This window comes from Schistocerca cancellata, chromosome 1, assembly GCF_023864275.1.
Source record: "Schistocerca cancellata isolate TAMUIC-IGC-003103 chromosome 1, iqSchCanc2.1, whole genome shotgun sequence".
NCBI classification, from domain to species: domain Eukaryota; kingdom Metazoa; phylum Arthropoda; class Insecta; order Orthoptera; family Acrididae; genus Schistocerca; species Schistocerca cancellata.
In genome coordinates, this window is record NC_064626.1 from 118,584,142 (window position 1) to 118,600,709 (window position 16,568).

At 41.7% G+C, this 16,568-nt stretch overlaps 1 protein-coding gene across 1 annotated transcript in view; it reads right to left on the minus strand.

Annotated features, from left to right (window-relative positions):
• Positions 1-582: 582 nt before the first annotated feature.
• The window catches only part of LOC126166653 (uncharacterized), a 61,110-nt gene continuing 45,124 nt past the window's right edge, over positions 583-16,568 (minus strand). Inside the window, exons 3-4 of the mRNA XM_049920419.1 lie at positions 2,060-2,119; positions 583-1,078 (exon numbers count right to left, since the gene is read on the minus strand). Of these exons, the coding sequence (XP_049776376.1) occupies positions 761-1,078; positions 2,060-2,119 (378 nt within the window). The 3' untranslated portion in view covers positions 583-760. The remainder of the gene's footprint in view (positions 1,079-2,059; positions 2,120-16,568) is intronic.

Sequence of the window (16,568 nt, forward strand, 5' to 3'; positions counted from 1 at the left end):
CACCTCCTAACCTCCTGATCATCCCCGCTGTAAGACTTGCCTTTGCATCCTCTTACCACTACCTGTACAAGGCTTGTAACTGGCAAACACTTACTGTCAAAGAGAGAGCCACCTGTGAAATGACATATATCATGTACTATCTGTTATGTAAATACTGTTATGGGCATAGACAGAGGGTGTATACTGGCCAAAATATCCTGTTGCAGAACATGCTGTACAGTGTGACATTGCAGCAGAGAGTCTGCATCTGATCAGATATGCTTGCCTAGGATGCTAAGGCTGTATGGGAGGGAACATTTGACAAGGGAAGGATGGCAACTGTCAAAATGTGAGTATTGTTGTTTTTTAGTAGGTTTAATGTGAGCAGAAGTAGGTAGCTGATCTTCAGTGAGGATGAAGTCAACGTCAATGAAAGTTGCACAGGATCTGGAATAGGACCATGTGAAATTTAAATGGGAGAATGTGTTTAGAGATTCCAAAAATTTTCGACATCATTCTTATCATGTGTCAATAAGGCAAAAATTTCATAAGTGGATCTAAACCAAACAAGACTGATCTATGGAAACACTATAGCTACTTTATTATTTACAAAAATATTACATCAAATTCGCAACATGAGAATATGTTCAGAAATCATTGTCATTATTGTTATATGTGTGCATCATCATCACTATAAGAGAATCTCTCCATCAGTTTTTTTCCCCCCAATTTGATGTTCTGAAGGAAAGTTGGACGGAGTATGAAACCACAAATGCCAATTTCAACTAGGAGTTGCCGGAATTCCTGATGAGTGAACAACATAGCTGCCTCTGGTCAAGAGACCCATTTGAGCATCAAGTAATGTGTCATTGATCACTTTATCAGCAAACATTAGCTGTTGTGGAGTTAATTTCCTCAGCTTAACTGCGTAACCCTTTGCCAATGTCAGGAATTCATCATCTTCAGCTTCCAAATACCGTGTGGGCATTATAAAACGATCGTGTGATTGAGGAGCCATCATTACTTTTTTGCTGGATGCTGCAAATGAAGAACTGGATGTTTGCTCTGATGAAGTCAATCCGGGTGTGTGAACTGGAACCTATATAAACAGAAATATTTGGTCAAAATTAAGAATGAAAGTACAGAGTTAAATTTAAAAAATGCTAAATACACACTTTCAATTAAAGTTTATTTGTTATGGTAAATACCTATATACACTAAATGTAAATAACTGATTATTTCAATTTCAGGTTCCTCAAATTGAAGGAAGGTGCTCGTAAGTTTCTAGGAAAATGACAATCTTTGCTCTGTCTTGGAGTGGCTGATGGAAAACACACATTCACATAAAGAAACAAGCAAATTCTGACTCTCTTTACATCAGCTACAAAGGCACATTAAGCTTCATATTAAGGGCAATAGTTGATACAAATTATGAAGTTTTAATGACTGCCATTGGAATGAGCCAGACTGATGTGATTAAAAACGTGCATATCTACGACAGTCTCAAAAAGAGAAAAGAGAGAGAGAGAGAAACTAAACATTCAATTTTCTGAGAACCTTTCAAAAACCACCTAGACTGATCCAGATATTTTCATTTCTGACGAGACATTCCAGTTGAAGGGTATTTTAATGAAGACATATTCTGTTTGCTCAGTGATGAATTACATATATCGTATCCCTACAGCAAGGAGAGTTCTTGAAATTGTTTTCATAATTTTGGTTTCCAGCTTCACAGTTCCATACTTGGAAAGCATATCACTCTATTGCCTATGCCTGTAAATACCATAGTTATATATACCAGTAATTATAGCGTGCTGGTGTTAACATAATATTTCATGAAGACATTTCAGCATTTATGTCTATACCGGTAATCAGTGACTTCCCAAATGAAGATTTGGAATCTCAACTGCTTCGAACAGTTGCAGGTATGCTTCTTCTATGTCTGCCTCTTTCCCGCAATCACTTTGACAGTTAAGGAAGAGGTGCAAGGCAAGAGAATAAGGTTCGGATATTCACTTTCTTTTTTCTAAAATTCAAAATTAATATGGTATTATCATTTTATTGTTGCATGTCCACTTACCGACATTTCACCGCCTTGAGTATCAGCTGCACTAGTTGATTCACCTCGATCCGACATTTTCTGGTGGAACAAAAAAATCAATTCGTTGAAATACCAGAGACTCTGAACATAACTCTTTTAATCATTAACCTTCCATAATTCTTACCGAAAAGTGGACCTAAGGTTGTTTATTTTTTTCACTACACTATCACAAGTCACATCTGGCTCTAGACATTTCAATTTTTGTATTAAAACATTGTATGTGGTCGCTTTTTTTCCACAATTGGCATAAGCAGCACATTTTGTATCCCAAAGTTCAGAGAGATTCCGGTAACAGTCAATAAAATCTAAAAGTGCATCTTTCTTTTTCATATGTCATGACTGTGACGGAATGAGGGTCTAGTGACGACAATTAGATTATCAGAGAGAACTGCACAGTTTATAGTCACAAAAGACAAGTCTGGCTTCCTGCCTGTATTGCGCAGATATCTCTGGTATTCATACAGTTTATCGCTCTGACATGATGTCATGTGTGATAAACTGCGTAGTTAAATTGAAGGTATGTAGATACTTTTAATAACTTTACCCAGGCAGTTAGTTACCGGTATGCACATCCCTCAATGAAGTTTATCGATGAGACAAAAGAAAATAATGGCATCAATTACGAGTATGTCAATGTGACAATTATAACAAAAATAAAATAAACATGTTTTCAGTGTCTGCAGAAAGCCGCGTGTACAGTCACTATTTATGCCCGGTCATGACATCCACAATATTACAAAAAGTCTATATTTATTCTGTATTGCAGATTCTAATATTTACTATTCGTGTCATTTTTGTGATAACAAGGATTAATATACAAAGCTTGTAGGTACTGTAACACAGAGTCTGTCTTCGAACTTTTGCAAAATTCGTACTTCATCATCAATAATACACTACATAATGTCTTTCTTGGAAATGTTTGGCAACAGTATCCCAGTTCAAAAAAAATTGTTTCCCATTAATCTCATTGTGTAGGGCTTCCTACGTGATAAGATGAATATTTTTGAGAATTTTCCAGTGCATACAAGTGTTTGCACATCATGTAATTCGTGGTAAATTATGAACTACAGTTGAGTATTCTATAAACTTTAGAAGCTACTGTATATCTTTCCAGAAAATCATTCCCCCTTATCGCAGTGCTGGCACTTCTGTGATTAGTGCAATATTCCCACATTTTTCTGCTCACTGACCCCATTGCTCCTAACCTAGTGTATGAAATTTTACGATCGTGACAAATTTTGCTCTTATGAATTCAACTACAGCGATGTAATAAAGTGTATTGCACCATTTATGACTGTCAGTTGTATTCCCTATTAGTTTCCCCTTAAACAATAGCATATATTATCAACATTTATTGTACAATCCACATTGTTATGCAGCTCTGTTATGTTGCAGTCACAGTGGCACCGATATCGGTGAATTCTGCCAACGACCGACATTGGAACGACCGACATTGGACAAAGATGGTCCATCTTTTCAAATCAACATGCCACTTAGGCTGTGGTCACATAGTCAGTCCCATCTCCCAAACATACAGACTCCAGATGACAATCATTGAAATTCAAATCAGTTCGTTTTTTCGGTCAAATTGATGCCGTTCTTGCACATGAAATATGGAACGTGAGAAACTGATAAGTTTAATTCAAGAAAGAGTGAGTGAGTGGCAGCCTGAGGGTGAAAATATATATGGGATATAGTCTGGAATCTTAAGGACTGAAATCACAGGTTTATTTAAAACCTCAGATACGCACAATCTTTTTTGGAAATTTTAGGCATAGATTATAATCTCAAAAATTAATTTGTTCAAGAGAAGAGGATGGCATGTCTATTATTCTTATAGCTACTGTACTGGATGTTTTTGTGGTAGGTTGTCATCAGTTGTGTACAAATTATTATTACTGCTTAGTGGTGTTTCATACCAGTAGCGTAGTAATACTGTTAATATGAAGTGGTTTGCGAATGTGGTGTACAATATATATTGCCACTTTTACGAGCTTTAGTTTTTCAGAACATCTTATGCTACACTTTATGCTTGTCTTTCACTCGTGTGCTAAAGGGCAGTCACTGCAAGTTAACTTACATGCATTAGCACAACTTTACATAAATACAGCAAAAACAGTGTGTTGCATTTAATTATCACCACGAATTATCTGACGTATGTAACAGAACATTTCTACCGTCATCTCATATACTCTTAAAACTTGTATGGTTATTCCGATAACTGAGGACAGAGTGTATAGTACTCACCATGTTCTTCACGAGACAAGAAAGCTTTTTTAGGTGTGGGATTATAACCTCAAAAAATAATTTGTTCAAGTGACAAGGATGACTTATCTTTTGCTTAAGTGACTGTAATGGATCTTTCTGGGTTGTGGTAGTGGACATCAGCTGTCTACAAATTATTATCACTGCTTACTGGTGTTGTTTTTATGGCAGTAGGGTGGTGATTCTGTTACATGAAATGGTTTGCAAATGTGATGTACATGTTTCCACTTTTCAGTGCTGTACGTTCTCAGAGTATCTTACTCTAAACTTTGACTGTCTTTCACGCGTATAGTGAAAGAGTCATTGAAGGTTAATTTATGTATGCCTGCATAATGTTAAATATATTCGGCAAAGAGATTTTGAGTAGCCCCTACTTGTAGAGGTGTGAGTTGAGGTCTATTAAAAAATCCAGTTCTCACATTAAAGATGCAGTTCTGGTTCAAGCAAAACCACAAGTGACTCTTTTATATTTGACATCTTTCTAATAATTGGGCCTATATCACATTCTGGAAAATACAGTTTCAATGCTTGTGTGTGCTATGTTAGATGTTATTTACGATGCTCTAAAAACTAATTTAAAATCTAATATTTTCACTCTTCCCCCCCCCCCCCCCCCCCCAACCGAATTTTGTAGCTGTGCAAGTGCACTAAGACACACTGTAATACTGCTTTTCTTTATTAAAAGCAACATTCTATCTGAAATAATACTGCCACCAGGAATATTGATACCTGTGGACAAGGGCAATGCTACCATTGTTTTGGACAAGCAGGATTACATTCAAAAGATGCAGTGTTTAATGTCTGATTCAACATATCGGGGGGGGGGGGGGGGGATTCCTTATCGCAGGAGACTATCAAGAGTCTCAATTCTTATTGGTCATATTTTGTGGAAATATGATGTAAAGTGTGTGTTTCAACTACCATCAAATATCAGGATTCTTTTAGGTTCCATAAAGGGCAATCTAGGCTTGCATAAGATGAGCGTATACCATGTTTCTTGCAGTTCTGGCGAATCATACATTGGTCAGACTACAAGGACTATGGAGGACCAGTGTACTGAGAGCATAAGTGGCACACATTCTCACACCAGCCGAGCAGATTTGCCATTGTCTTGGCACCAGTTATCCAATAGAATATAACAACATGGAGGTTCTGACATTTACTTCATCTACATCTACATTTACACTCTGCAAGCCACCCAACGGAGTGTGGCGGAGAGCACTTTATCCATTCCTGTTCCAGTTGCCTATGGTTCGTGGAAAGAACGACTGCCGGAAAGCCTCCTTGCGCGCTTGAATCTCTCTAATTTTATATTCGTGATCTCCTCGGGAGGTATAAGTAGGGGGAAGCAATATATTCGACACCTCATCCAGAAACGGACCCTCTCGAAACCTGGACAGCAAGCTACACCGCAATGCAGAGCGCCTCTCTTGCAGAGTCTGCCACTTGAGTTTGCTAAACATCTCCTATCATGCTTACCAAATAACCCTGTGACAAAACGCGCCGCTCTTCTTTGGATCTCCTCTATCTCCTGTCAACACAACCTAGTACGGATCCCACACTGATGAGCAATACTCGAGTATCAGTTGAACGAGTGTTTTGTAAGCCACCTCCTTTGTTGATGGACTACATTTTCTAAGGACTCTCCCAATGAATTTCAACCTGGCACCCGCCTTACCAACAATTAATTTTATATGGTCATTCCACTTCAAATCGTTCCGCACGCATACTCCCAGATATTTTACAGAAGTAACTGCTACCAGTGTTTGTTCCGCTATCATATAATCATACAATAAAGGATCCTTCTTTCTATGTATTCGCAATACATTACATTTGTCTATGTTAATGGTCAGTTGCCACTCCCTGCACCAAGTGTCTATCTGCTGCAGATCTTCGTGCATTTCGCTGCAATTTTCTAATGCTGCAACTTCTCTGTATACTACAGAATCATTCGCGAAAAGCCGCATGGAACTTCAGACACTATCTACTAGGTCATTTATATATATTGTGAAAAGCAATGGACCCATAAAACTCCCCTGTGGCACGCCAGAGGTTACTTTAACGCCTGTAGACGTCTCTCCATTGACAACAACATGCTGTGTTATGTTTGCTAAAAACTCTTCAATCCAGCCGCACAGCTGGTCTGATATTCCATAGGCTCTTACTTTGTTTATCAGGCGACAGTGCGGAACTGTATCGAACGCCTTCCGGATGTCAAGGAAAATGGCAATCTACCTGGGAGCCTATATCTAATATTTTCTGGGTCTCATGAACAAATAAAGCGAGTTGGGTCTCACACAATCGCTGTTTCTGGTATCCATGTTTATTCCTACAGAGTAGATTCTGTGTTTCCAGAAATGACATGATACGCGAGCAAAAAACAGGTTCTAAAATTCTACAACAGATCGATGTCGGAGATATATGCCTATAGTTTTGCACATCTGCTCGATGACCCTTTTTGAAGACTGGGCTACCTGTGCTCTTTTCCAATCATTTGGAACCTTCCGTTCCTCTAGAGACTTGCGGTACATGGCTGTTAGAAGGGGGGCAAGTTCTTTCGCGTTCTCTGTGTAGAATCGAATTGGTATCCGAGTCAGGTCCAGTGGACTTTCCTCTGTTGAGTGATTTCAGTTGCTTTTCTATTCCTTGGACACTTATTTCAATGTCAGCCATTTTTTTTTTTTTTTTTTTTTGTTTGTGTGAGGATTTAGAGAAGGAACTGCAGTGCGGTCTTCCTCTGTGAAACAGCTTTGGAAAAAGGTGTTTAGTATTTCAGCTTTACGCGTGTCATCCTCTGTTTCAATGCCATCATCATCCCAGATAGTGTTACTAAGGAAACTGTTAAAATTAAATTAGTAAGTAACATTATACATGGAGATGGTAGCTTTTGTTTAAATTCTGTATGGAATCCTTCTCTCTCGCGTGTTTAAAAACAGAGGGGCAGAGGTTATGCTACCTCACTTTTGGCGGTTGTCAATGACATCACATGGCTGTATTCCCATAAGTTATTTGAACAAAACTATACATGCTTTCAGGGACAATGTTACCAGGGTACATTTGGAACTTTGAAGTATTATGTGGGTAGGACAATGCTGTAACCAATGTTGCCCTATGACTACTTGACAATTTAGCAGATACTGGGCACACACTGTTCACTGACTGATTCTATACCAAGTGTTTGTTAGCAACAGCTCTTGAAGCAAAAGGCACTGATCTCATTGGCACTGTCAAAAGGACAGAAGAGGAATGCCATTTGATTCGCATGCTACATCTCTTCATCACAATGAAATGATTTTTTGTCATAAGGAAAACATTTTAGCCTTATAATGGAAATACAGAAATGGTGTTTTCATGACAAACACAAAGCACAGTGGAGACATTATTTCCTATACTTACAGGAAAGAAGCGGGGAAAAATATCAAACCAGCAGCAGTCCTCGATTTAAAAAAAAAACAAGTTTGGTGTAAATCTAAGTGACCAGACAATGTCATACGGAATTTTTGACCATCGCTCTTTCATTTCATCTATTTCTCATGGCTATTTCCAAGGCAGGTAATGAAAAAAAATATTAGTGCCAGCCAGTTTATTATTGCTGTTTGTAAGGACCTGTGCATGACATGAAGTACTGACTCCAACCTTCCACAAGTGGTGCTAATATTTGACAACTAGCTGGAAATTATTTCCTGGACAGAATACTATACCATCAAGAAGAAAGAAAGCACAGAAAACATGTAAAGTGTGCTCAGAAAGGAGGAGGAGCGGCAGCCAAGAAAAAAGATGCATCTTCTCAGTGCAGTGTATGTAAAGTGGTGTTTTGTGTGCAACCATGCTTCCAGCTCTATCACATGAAAAAGGACTACCAGAAGTAATAAGTCATTTTCCTTGACAATATTGTACATAACATAATCCTAGAAATTGCATTCTTTTTCTCACCTACTGATGAAAGATGTGTGAGTACAACAATATAACATTTTCATAAAGAACAATTAATAATCTTTTTTATCTAAGCTTGCACCTGAGAGTCGAAGTAAAATTAAAATGCCCAGCACTGGGGAGAGATGTTGGCACAGGAGTAAGCAGATTTAGGTGTTTGCCAATCTTAGTGTTAATCATCTGTGATAATTCACGAGACATGTGCATTTTACTAACTACTGGGTGTTGTTTAAATATGATGTAGTATTTGAAACAGAATTAGTTTCTGCAGCTGCAATGTGCAATGCTGCTACAATTTTATTCAATATGTTAAAACTTTGTTTTAATATTTTGAATGAAAGCAATGTGCCAGAAATTCATTCATTACTAACCTTATTCTGAAGTGTTATATATAATAATTATCGCATAGATATATGCTCCCAAAGAATTTTGGACCAAAATATTATTCAAAAAATTTTGTTTGAGGAACTGGGTTTTTGTTTCATTTTAAATGTGTAGTATGAACACATGCGTGAATGCATATATTGTTATTTCAGGCATATTATGAGGTCAAACAACACTTTTTTCTTGTTTTTAAACTGTAAAACATGGACTATTATTTGCCATTTTATGGTCAACACCACCATGTCTTTTGTTAGCAATTTCGTAGTGGTAATTATTCTCTCACTTTATTGAATATTGCAGGTAGCACTAAGTGTCAGAAAACTGAAATTCAGTTTAAAAACAATTCTCAGGGTCTTATACAGATTTCCCATTTCATTCACATACAGTATATCTCAGATAACAGTGTAGTTTCTTGTTGAACACTCTCCATTTGGTTCATCACTTTTAGAGCTGCATCATCAGGTGATCCACAGAGATGTCCAGACATGTAAAATACTTCTCCATTCCCTTTGCAGTGATCAAACTTTTCACATAGGCACACCCCTTTAACACTACCTTCTTTAAATTCCCTAAATTTGCAATACGCATAACTGTCATAATGAGCAGAAGGCCTGTCCTCGATTGTTGTAACAACTTCCATAGTGATATTTACACTGGGAATTTTGGAAGCGAAGTAACCACAGGGACTTGTGTTTCAACCAGCACAGTGTTCACACAGCACTTGAAGGGTGGGGGAGTGGTTAAGTTACAATATCCAGTGCAATAGTAGCTGTAATTAGTATTGTTAAGAATGAAATTTTCACTCTGCATTGGGCTGCGTGTTGATATGAAACTGCTTCACAGATTAAAACTGTTTGCTGGACCTTTGCTTTATTACAGGCAGATGCTCTACCAACTGAGCTATCCAAGCACATCTCCTAGATTAAGAGAGAAAGAAAAATTGCAGCACTCAGGCATCTGGGAAGACATAAATCATAATCTTGGGGAAATATTATCTACCAAATGAAAACCTGATGATCAATGAACTGCAGATGGTATGCATTTAGGCAGTGTAAGATTTCAAAACCTGATATGTATGGAATGAAAATTTTCTGGATATGTCACTCTAAAAACTTCTATCCATTGAAAGGGCTAGCATATCTCAAAAAAGAAGGAAATGAAAGGGGTAAAAATGTTTCTTTCAGTGGTGTCACTCATCTTGCAACAGACTATTCAGTATTTACTGAAATATCATAATGGATAGTTTCTTCACACCTATGGATCTGGCAGATTTCATACTATAGCATGGGTTGACAGTTGTATGAATAGTAATAGTCTTACTAAATAAAACATTTGTATGTAGAGAATTTTCACCAAAGAAAAGTAAGAAGGAACATATTACAGAATTTGGTTTCACTTGTGATCATACACAACTATGGTACATGCCAAAAAAGAGTAAGTGTGTAGTGCTACTTTCTACAACTACTGAACGTGCTTCTAAGCCTGACATAATAAAGTACTATAATGAAAAGAAAGGTAGGTGAACTCATTAGATCAGTTGGTGCATACCAACTCCTGCATCACATGTGGTATTTTTTAATGAGAACCTGACGTCGTCGAACTCACTGACGATTTGGTTCAACCACATATCAAAAGAATGTCAAAACTAGGACTTCAGAAAGCTGGAGGCTGAGGATGGTACAGCAGCTGGTCTGCTCCGTTGGGCCTTCATAGCCAGTTTGGGTGGAGTTTATTTTTTAGCGCAGTACTAACAGAATAAAAACTCTTAGAAAAGTAGCATTGTTACATGTGTGACACTAAAAAAAGAAAAATACAGAAACCTGTTAGTAGTAACTGCAGAAGAAACTTCACGGTGAGCATTCAACCTCTATAGCGAAGTGCAGGAACTGCTCTAGTGACACAAAAACAATGTTTCCAGGATTAAAGTCTATTGATATAGTTTGAAAATTTATAACAAATATAGAGGAACTTTTTGCAGGGTTTACCATTCAGTGAATTTTAGAAAAAAAAATTAAAAATTACTTAACAACATCAAATATTTACACTGATATTGATTGGTTGGTTTAAAAGAGGGGAAGGGGCCAAACTACGAGGTCATCAGTCCCTTGTTCCTAATAAAACAATGCTAAAAGTGAGAATAAAACAGACGAGCCATATAACACAAAACAGAAAGAAAGGAAAGACCACAAAAACGAAGGAAAGCCAACGAACACTAAAAGGACAAGGAAACAACAGAGAGATGCAAGAAACAGAAGAGAGCAAAACAAGGAAGCAGATTACAGCGGCTGGCCGACCATGACAATAAAAAGGAAAAGCCAGCCACCCTGCAACTCATTAAAACCTACAACCTAAAAGCATTAGGGTGGAGGACACAGAGAGACAACAGACATGTGCCAAAACTCAGATTGAATGATAAAATCCACCCTCACGGATGAAACGTAAAACCAAATCAGCCGATCACGCATTGTCTGCTAAAATCAATGATAATGAAGTCACAAGGCAGACAAAGAAGGACAGAGCAGAAGAATATGGGCCACTGTCAACCTGGTGCCGCACCGACAATCAGGCAGGTCTTCACAGTGCAGGAGGTAGCCGTGGGTCGCCCAGGCCTGGCCAATGTGGAGCCAGCAAAGAACCACAGAGTCCCTGCGAGAGGTCTTCATCGACGACTTCCACACATTCGTGGTCCCCTTAATGGCTCACAGTTTGTTGTGTGTACTGAGATTTTGCAATTCTGCCTCCCAAAGCTGAAAACCCTAGCAGCGTAATAACGAACGCAGGTCAGTTGTGGGGATGCCCATCTCCAGAAGTGGTTTCCGGGTAGCCTGTTTCGCCAGCCTGTCAGCAAGTTCTTTTCCTGGGATTCTGACGTGACCAGGAGTCCAGACAAACAACACTGAATAACTGGACCGCCCCAGGGCATAGATGGACTCCTGGATGGACGCTACCGAAGGTTGATGACAGTAGCACTGGTTGATAGATTTCAGGCTGCTCAAGGAGTCAGTACATAAAAGACTTCCCAGGGATTGAATGGAGATACTGAAGTGCACAAGAAATGGCCACCAGTTCTGCAGTGAATACACTGCAACCATCGGGTAAGGAATGCTGTTCAATATGGCCGCCGTGAACATAGGCAAAGCTAACACGACCATCTGCCATCGAGCTTTCGGTGTAAACCACTTCAGAGCCCCAGAAGTGGAGGTGGTAAAGGGAAGGACTCCAGTTCGGAGAGAGGGGACCGCATGCGAACTGCAATCATTTGCCCCAACCTGGGCTGCCGATGCAAGAGATGGACTGCCGCAGGTGGGAAAAGGAGCAATAATTCGGATGCTCAGGAGAACTACGAATGTGTGCTACGTAACTGCGAGCAGTTGTCCATGTCACATCTGCAATGGAGGGACTCCAGCCTCCACCAGTACGCTGGTCACTTGACTCGACCTAAAAGCTCCTGTCGCTGGTCCAACCCCGCATTGGTGCACAGGGTTGAGTAAATGCAATGCTGAGGGCACTGTCGAACCATAAACCACACTCCCATAGTCAGTTCGGGATTGGACAAGGGCTCTGTAAAGCCACAGCAGCATAGAGCAATCTGCACCCCAATTGGTGTTGCTCAGGCAACAGCGGAGGGCACTGAGGTCCTGCCAGCACTTCTGCTTAAGCTGATGAAGATGATGGAGCAAAGTCAATTGAGTGTCGAAAACCAGCCCTAAGAATTGATTTGTCTCCACTACAGTGTGTGGCCCGTCATAAAAGTAAAGTTCTGGGTCCGGATGAATGGTACGACGCCAACAGAAGTGCATAACAAATGACTTTGTGGATGAAAACTGGAAGACGTGGGCTAAAGCCCATGAGTGCGCCTTGTGGGTGGCTCACTGTGGGTGACAGTAACACCAGTACTGGAGCAGCAGTACAAAATGCAGAAGTTGTCTGCATACAGAGAAGGTGAGGCGGAGGGCCCGACAGCTGCTGCTAGACCGTTAATGCTACTAGACTGTTAATGGCCACTAAAAATACAGAGAGACATGCAATACAGAGCCCTGTGGGACTCCATTCTCCCGGATATGGATTTAACTATGGGAGGCACCAACTTGGACACCAAAAGTAGACAGCGACAGGAAGTTTTGGATAAAAATCGGGAATGGGCCCCAGAGACCCCACTCATACAATATGGAAAGGATATAATGCCACCAGGTCATATCGTGCTTTACATAACTCAAAAAAGATGGCAACCAGGTGTTGCTGTCTGGAAAAGGCTGTTCGGATGGCAGACTCGAAGGACACAAGATTATCAGCGGTAGAACGACCCTGGCGGAAGCCACCCTGGCACACAGCCAGTATGCCACGTGACTCCAAGACCCAACCCAAACGCCAACACACAATACATTCCAGCATCTTACAAAGAACGTTGGTGAGGCTGATGGGCCGATAGCTATCCACATGAAGTGGGTTTTTACCAGTTCTGAGCACCAGAATGACGGTGCTCGCCCGCCATTGCGATGGAAAGACGTCATCACACCATATCTGGTTGAAGGTTATGAGGAGATGTCGCTTGTAGTCAGATGAGAGAATTTTATCATCTGGCTGTGGATACGATCAAGCCCAGGAGCTGTCGGGGCAATGTGCAAGGGCACTGAGGAGCTCCCACTCTGTAAATGTGTTACAGGATTCACTGTGGCATGTAGTGAATGAGAGGACGTTCCCTTTCAGCCGCTGTTTCAGAGTGCAAAAGGCTGGGGAGTAATTCTCCAATGCAGAGGCCCGTGCAAAGTGCTTGGCAATGGCGTTTGCGTCGGTAGATAACACGCCATTTATGGCAAAACTGGGAACGCCTGTTGGGGTCTGGTACCTGAATAGGAGTTTGATATTTGCCCAGACTTGGGAAGGTGACCTACGGCACCCAGTGGTCGAGATGTAGCTCTCCCAACACTCCTGCTTCCGTTGTTTGATAAGTTGGCGAACAAGGGCACGGAGCCGTTTAAAGGTTATGAGGTGCTCCAGGGAAGGGTGCCGCTGTAGAGCTCGCCAACGCTCCTTAATTGCTTCAGCAACTTCCAGCGACCACCAAGGGCTGCCTTATGCCTCCGGCACCATAAGGAGTGAGGGATCGCATTTTCTACTGCAGAAACAATTGTTGTAGTCACCTGCTCAACCCTCACATTGATGTTACCATGTGGGGCAGATTCAACGGTGACAGCAGAGGTGAAAGTTACTCACTCCGCTTTATTTAAAGCCCATTGGGGCAGGCGTCCATGTGCCTGACACCGGGGCAGTGACAGGCAGATGGGTAAGTGGTCACTACCACACAGGTCGTCATGTGCTCTCCAGTGGATAGATGGGAGAAGTCCTGGGCTGCATATTGATAAATCAATGGCCAAGTAATTACCATGAGCCACACTGAAATGAGTGGAGGCCCCAATATGTAAGAGGCAGAGGTCAAACTCAGTAAAGTTTCGACATCTCTGCCTCAACCAGCAAGCTCAGTGACACCCTATAGGGGGTTATGGGCGTTAAAATCTCCCAAAAGGAGGAAAGGTTTAGGGAGTTGATCAATTAGTGCAACTGCACCATCTTGCGAAAGATATACATTGCAGTTGTTTCCTGCATCGTCCTTATTCTGACAGCCACAGCTTCAAGAGGGAATTGAAGGGGCACAGGTTCACTACAGACTGAATTTAGTACATAAATGCAAACTCCACCTGACACTCGATTATAGTCGCTACGGTTCCTGTAATATCCCCCATAGCCGTGGCAGGCTGGGGTCCGTATTGCCGGGAACCAGGTTTCCTGAAGGGCAATGCAGATAGCAGGTGTTGGTTGGTTGGTTTAAAGGCGGAAGAAGGGACTAAACTATGAGGTCATCGGTCCCTTGTTCCTAATAAAGCAATGCCACATGCGTGAGAATAAAACGGAGGAAACACATAACACAAAACGGAAACAAAGGAAAAGCCACAAGAATGAAGGGAAGGCAACGAACACTAAAAGGATCAAAAGAGGACAAGAAAACAACAGAGAGGTGCTAGAAACAGAAGAGAGTAAAATATGACAGCAGATTACAGTGGCTGGCCAACTGAATAAGAAGAGAAAGCCAGCCACTCTGCAACATATTAAAAACTCCACCCTAAAAGAACTAGGGTGGACACGGGACAAAGGATATGAGCTAAAACCTACACAGAAGTATAAAACCCACTCTCACGGATAAAACGTAAAACTAAAGCTGCTGTGGCGTTATTATCGACCAACACCGAAGGAATGGTGCTGGGAAAGTTAAAAGACTGCCGCAGAGCGGCTTAAAGTGGGCCGTCCAGCTAGAGATGGACAACTGTAATTTGGAAATCACAGAGACATTGAGGTGGACCCTTGTGACGGAGTAGTTAAACATGCGGAGCCCGCAGAAGACAATTGATTCCCTGCGAGAGGCCTGCATGGAAAACTTCCACACATTCATAGTCTCCTTAATGACACGCAGTTTGTTGTGCGTGCTGTTATGCCATTCCGTCTCCCAAAGCCGGAAAACCCTGCGGTGTAAGACCGAACACAGGTCAGCTTCGAAGATGCCTATCTCCAGAAGCAGTTTCTGTGGCACCTGTTTGGCCAGCCTGTTGGCAAGTTCGTTGCCGGGGATTCCAACATGACCTGAGGTCCACACAAACACCACGGAACTGCAGGACTGTTCCAGGGCATAGATGGACTTCTGAATGGATGCTACCAGGGGATGGCGATGGTAGCCCTGATCGATAGCTTGTAGGCTGCTCAATGAGTCAGTACACAGAAGAAACGACTCGCTAGGGCATGAACAGATCACTCAAGAGCACAAGCTATGGTCGTCACCTCTGCAGTGAAAACACAGCAGCCAACTGGCAAAAAGTGCTGCTCAATATGTCCTCCATGAACAGGCGAAGACTACATGACCATCAGCCATTGGGCTGTCGGTGTAAACCGCGTCAGAGCCCCGGAACACTTCAAGAATCGAGAGGAAGTGACACCGGAGAGCTGCAGGGTTAACGGAGTCCTCAGGGACATGCAAAAGGTCCAGACAAAGCTGCATCCAAGGCGTACCTCATGGAGTCGTACGTGAATGGACCACAATAGAGGTGGTAAAGGGAAGGAATCCAGTTCAGAGAGAAGGGACTGCATGCGAATTGCAATCGCTAGCCCCAATCTGGGCTTCTAATGCGGGAGATGGACTGCCACAGGCAGGAAAAGGAGACAGTAATTTGGATGCTCAGGGGAACTATGAATGTGTGCTGCATAACTGGCAAGCAGTTGCGCGCGTCTGATCTGCAGTGGAGGGACACCGGCCTTCACCAGTGTGCTGGTCACTGGACTCATCCTAAAAGCTACTGTCACTCCCACAGTGGTGCACAGGGTCGAGTAAATGCAATGCTGAAGGCGCTGCTGAACCATAAACCACACTCACATAGTCAATTCGGGATTGGACAAGGGCTCTGTAGAACCGCAGCAGCATACAGCGATCTGCACCCCAATTGGTGTTGCTCAGGCAATGGAGGGCATTGAGGTGCTGCCAGCACTTCTGCTTAAGCTGGTGAATATGAGGGAGCCACATCGATTAAGCATTGAAAACCAGTCCTAGGAATTGATGTCACCATTACAGTGAGTGGATCATCATTAAGGTAAAGTGCTGGTTCTGGATGAATGATATGACGCCGACAGAAGTGCATGACACAAGACTTTGTGGTTTAAAACTGGAAGCCATGGGCTAGAGCCCATGACTGCACCTTGTGGATGGCTCCCTGGAGGCGCTGCTCAGCAACACCAGTATTCGTGACGCAGTAAGAAATGCAGAAGTCGTCTGCATACAGAGAGGGTGAGGCAGACGGCCCTACAGCTGCTGCTAGACCGTTAATGGCCACTAAAAATAGAGATAAACTCGATACAGAGCCCTGTG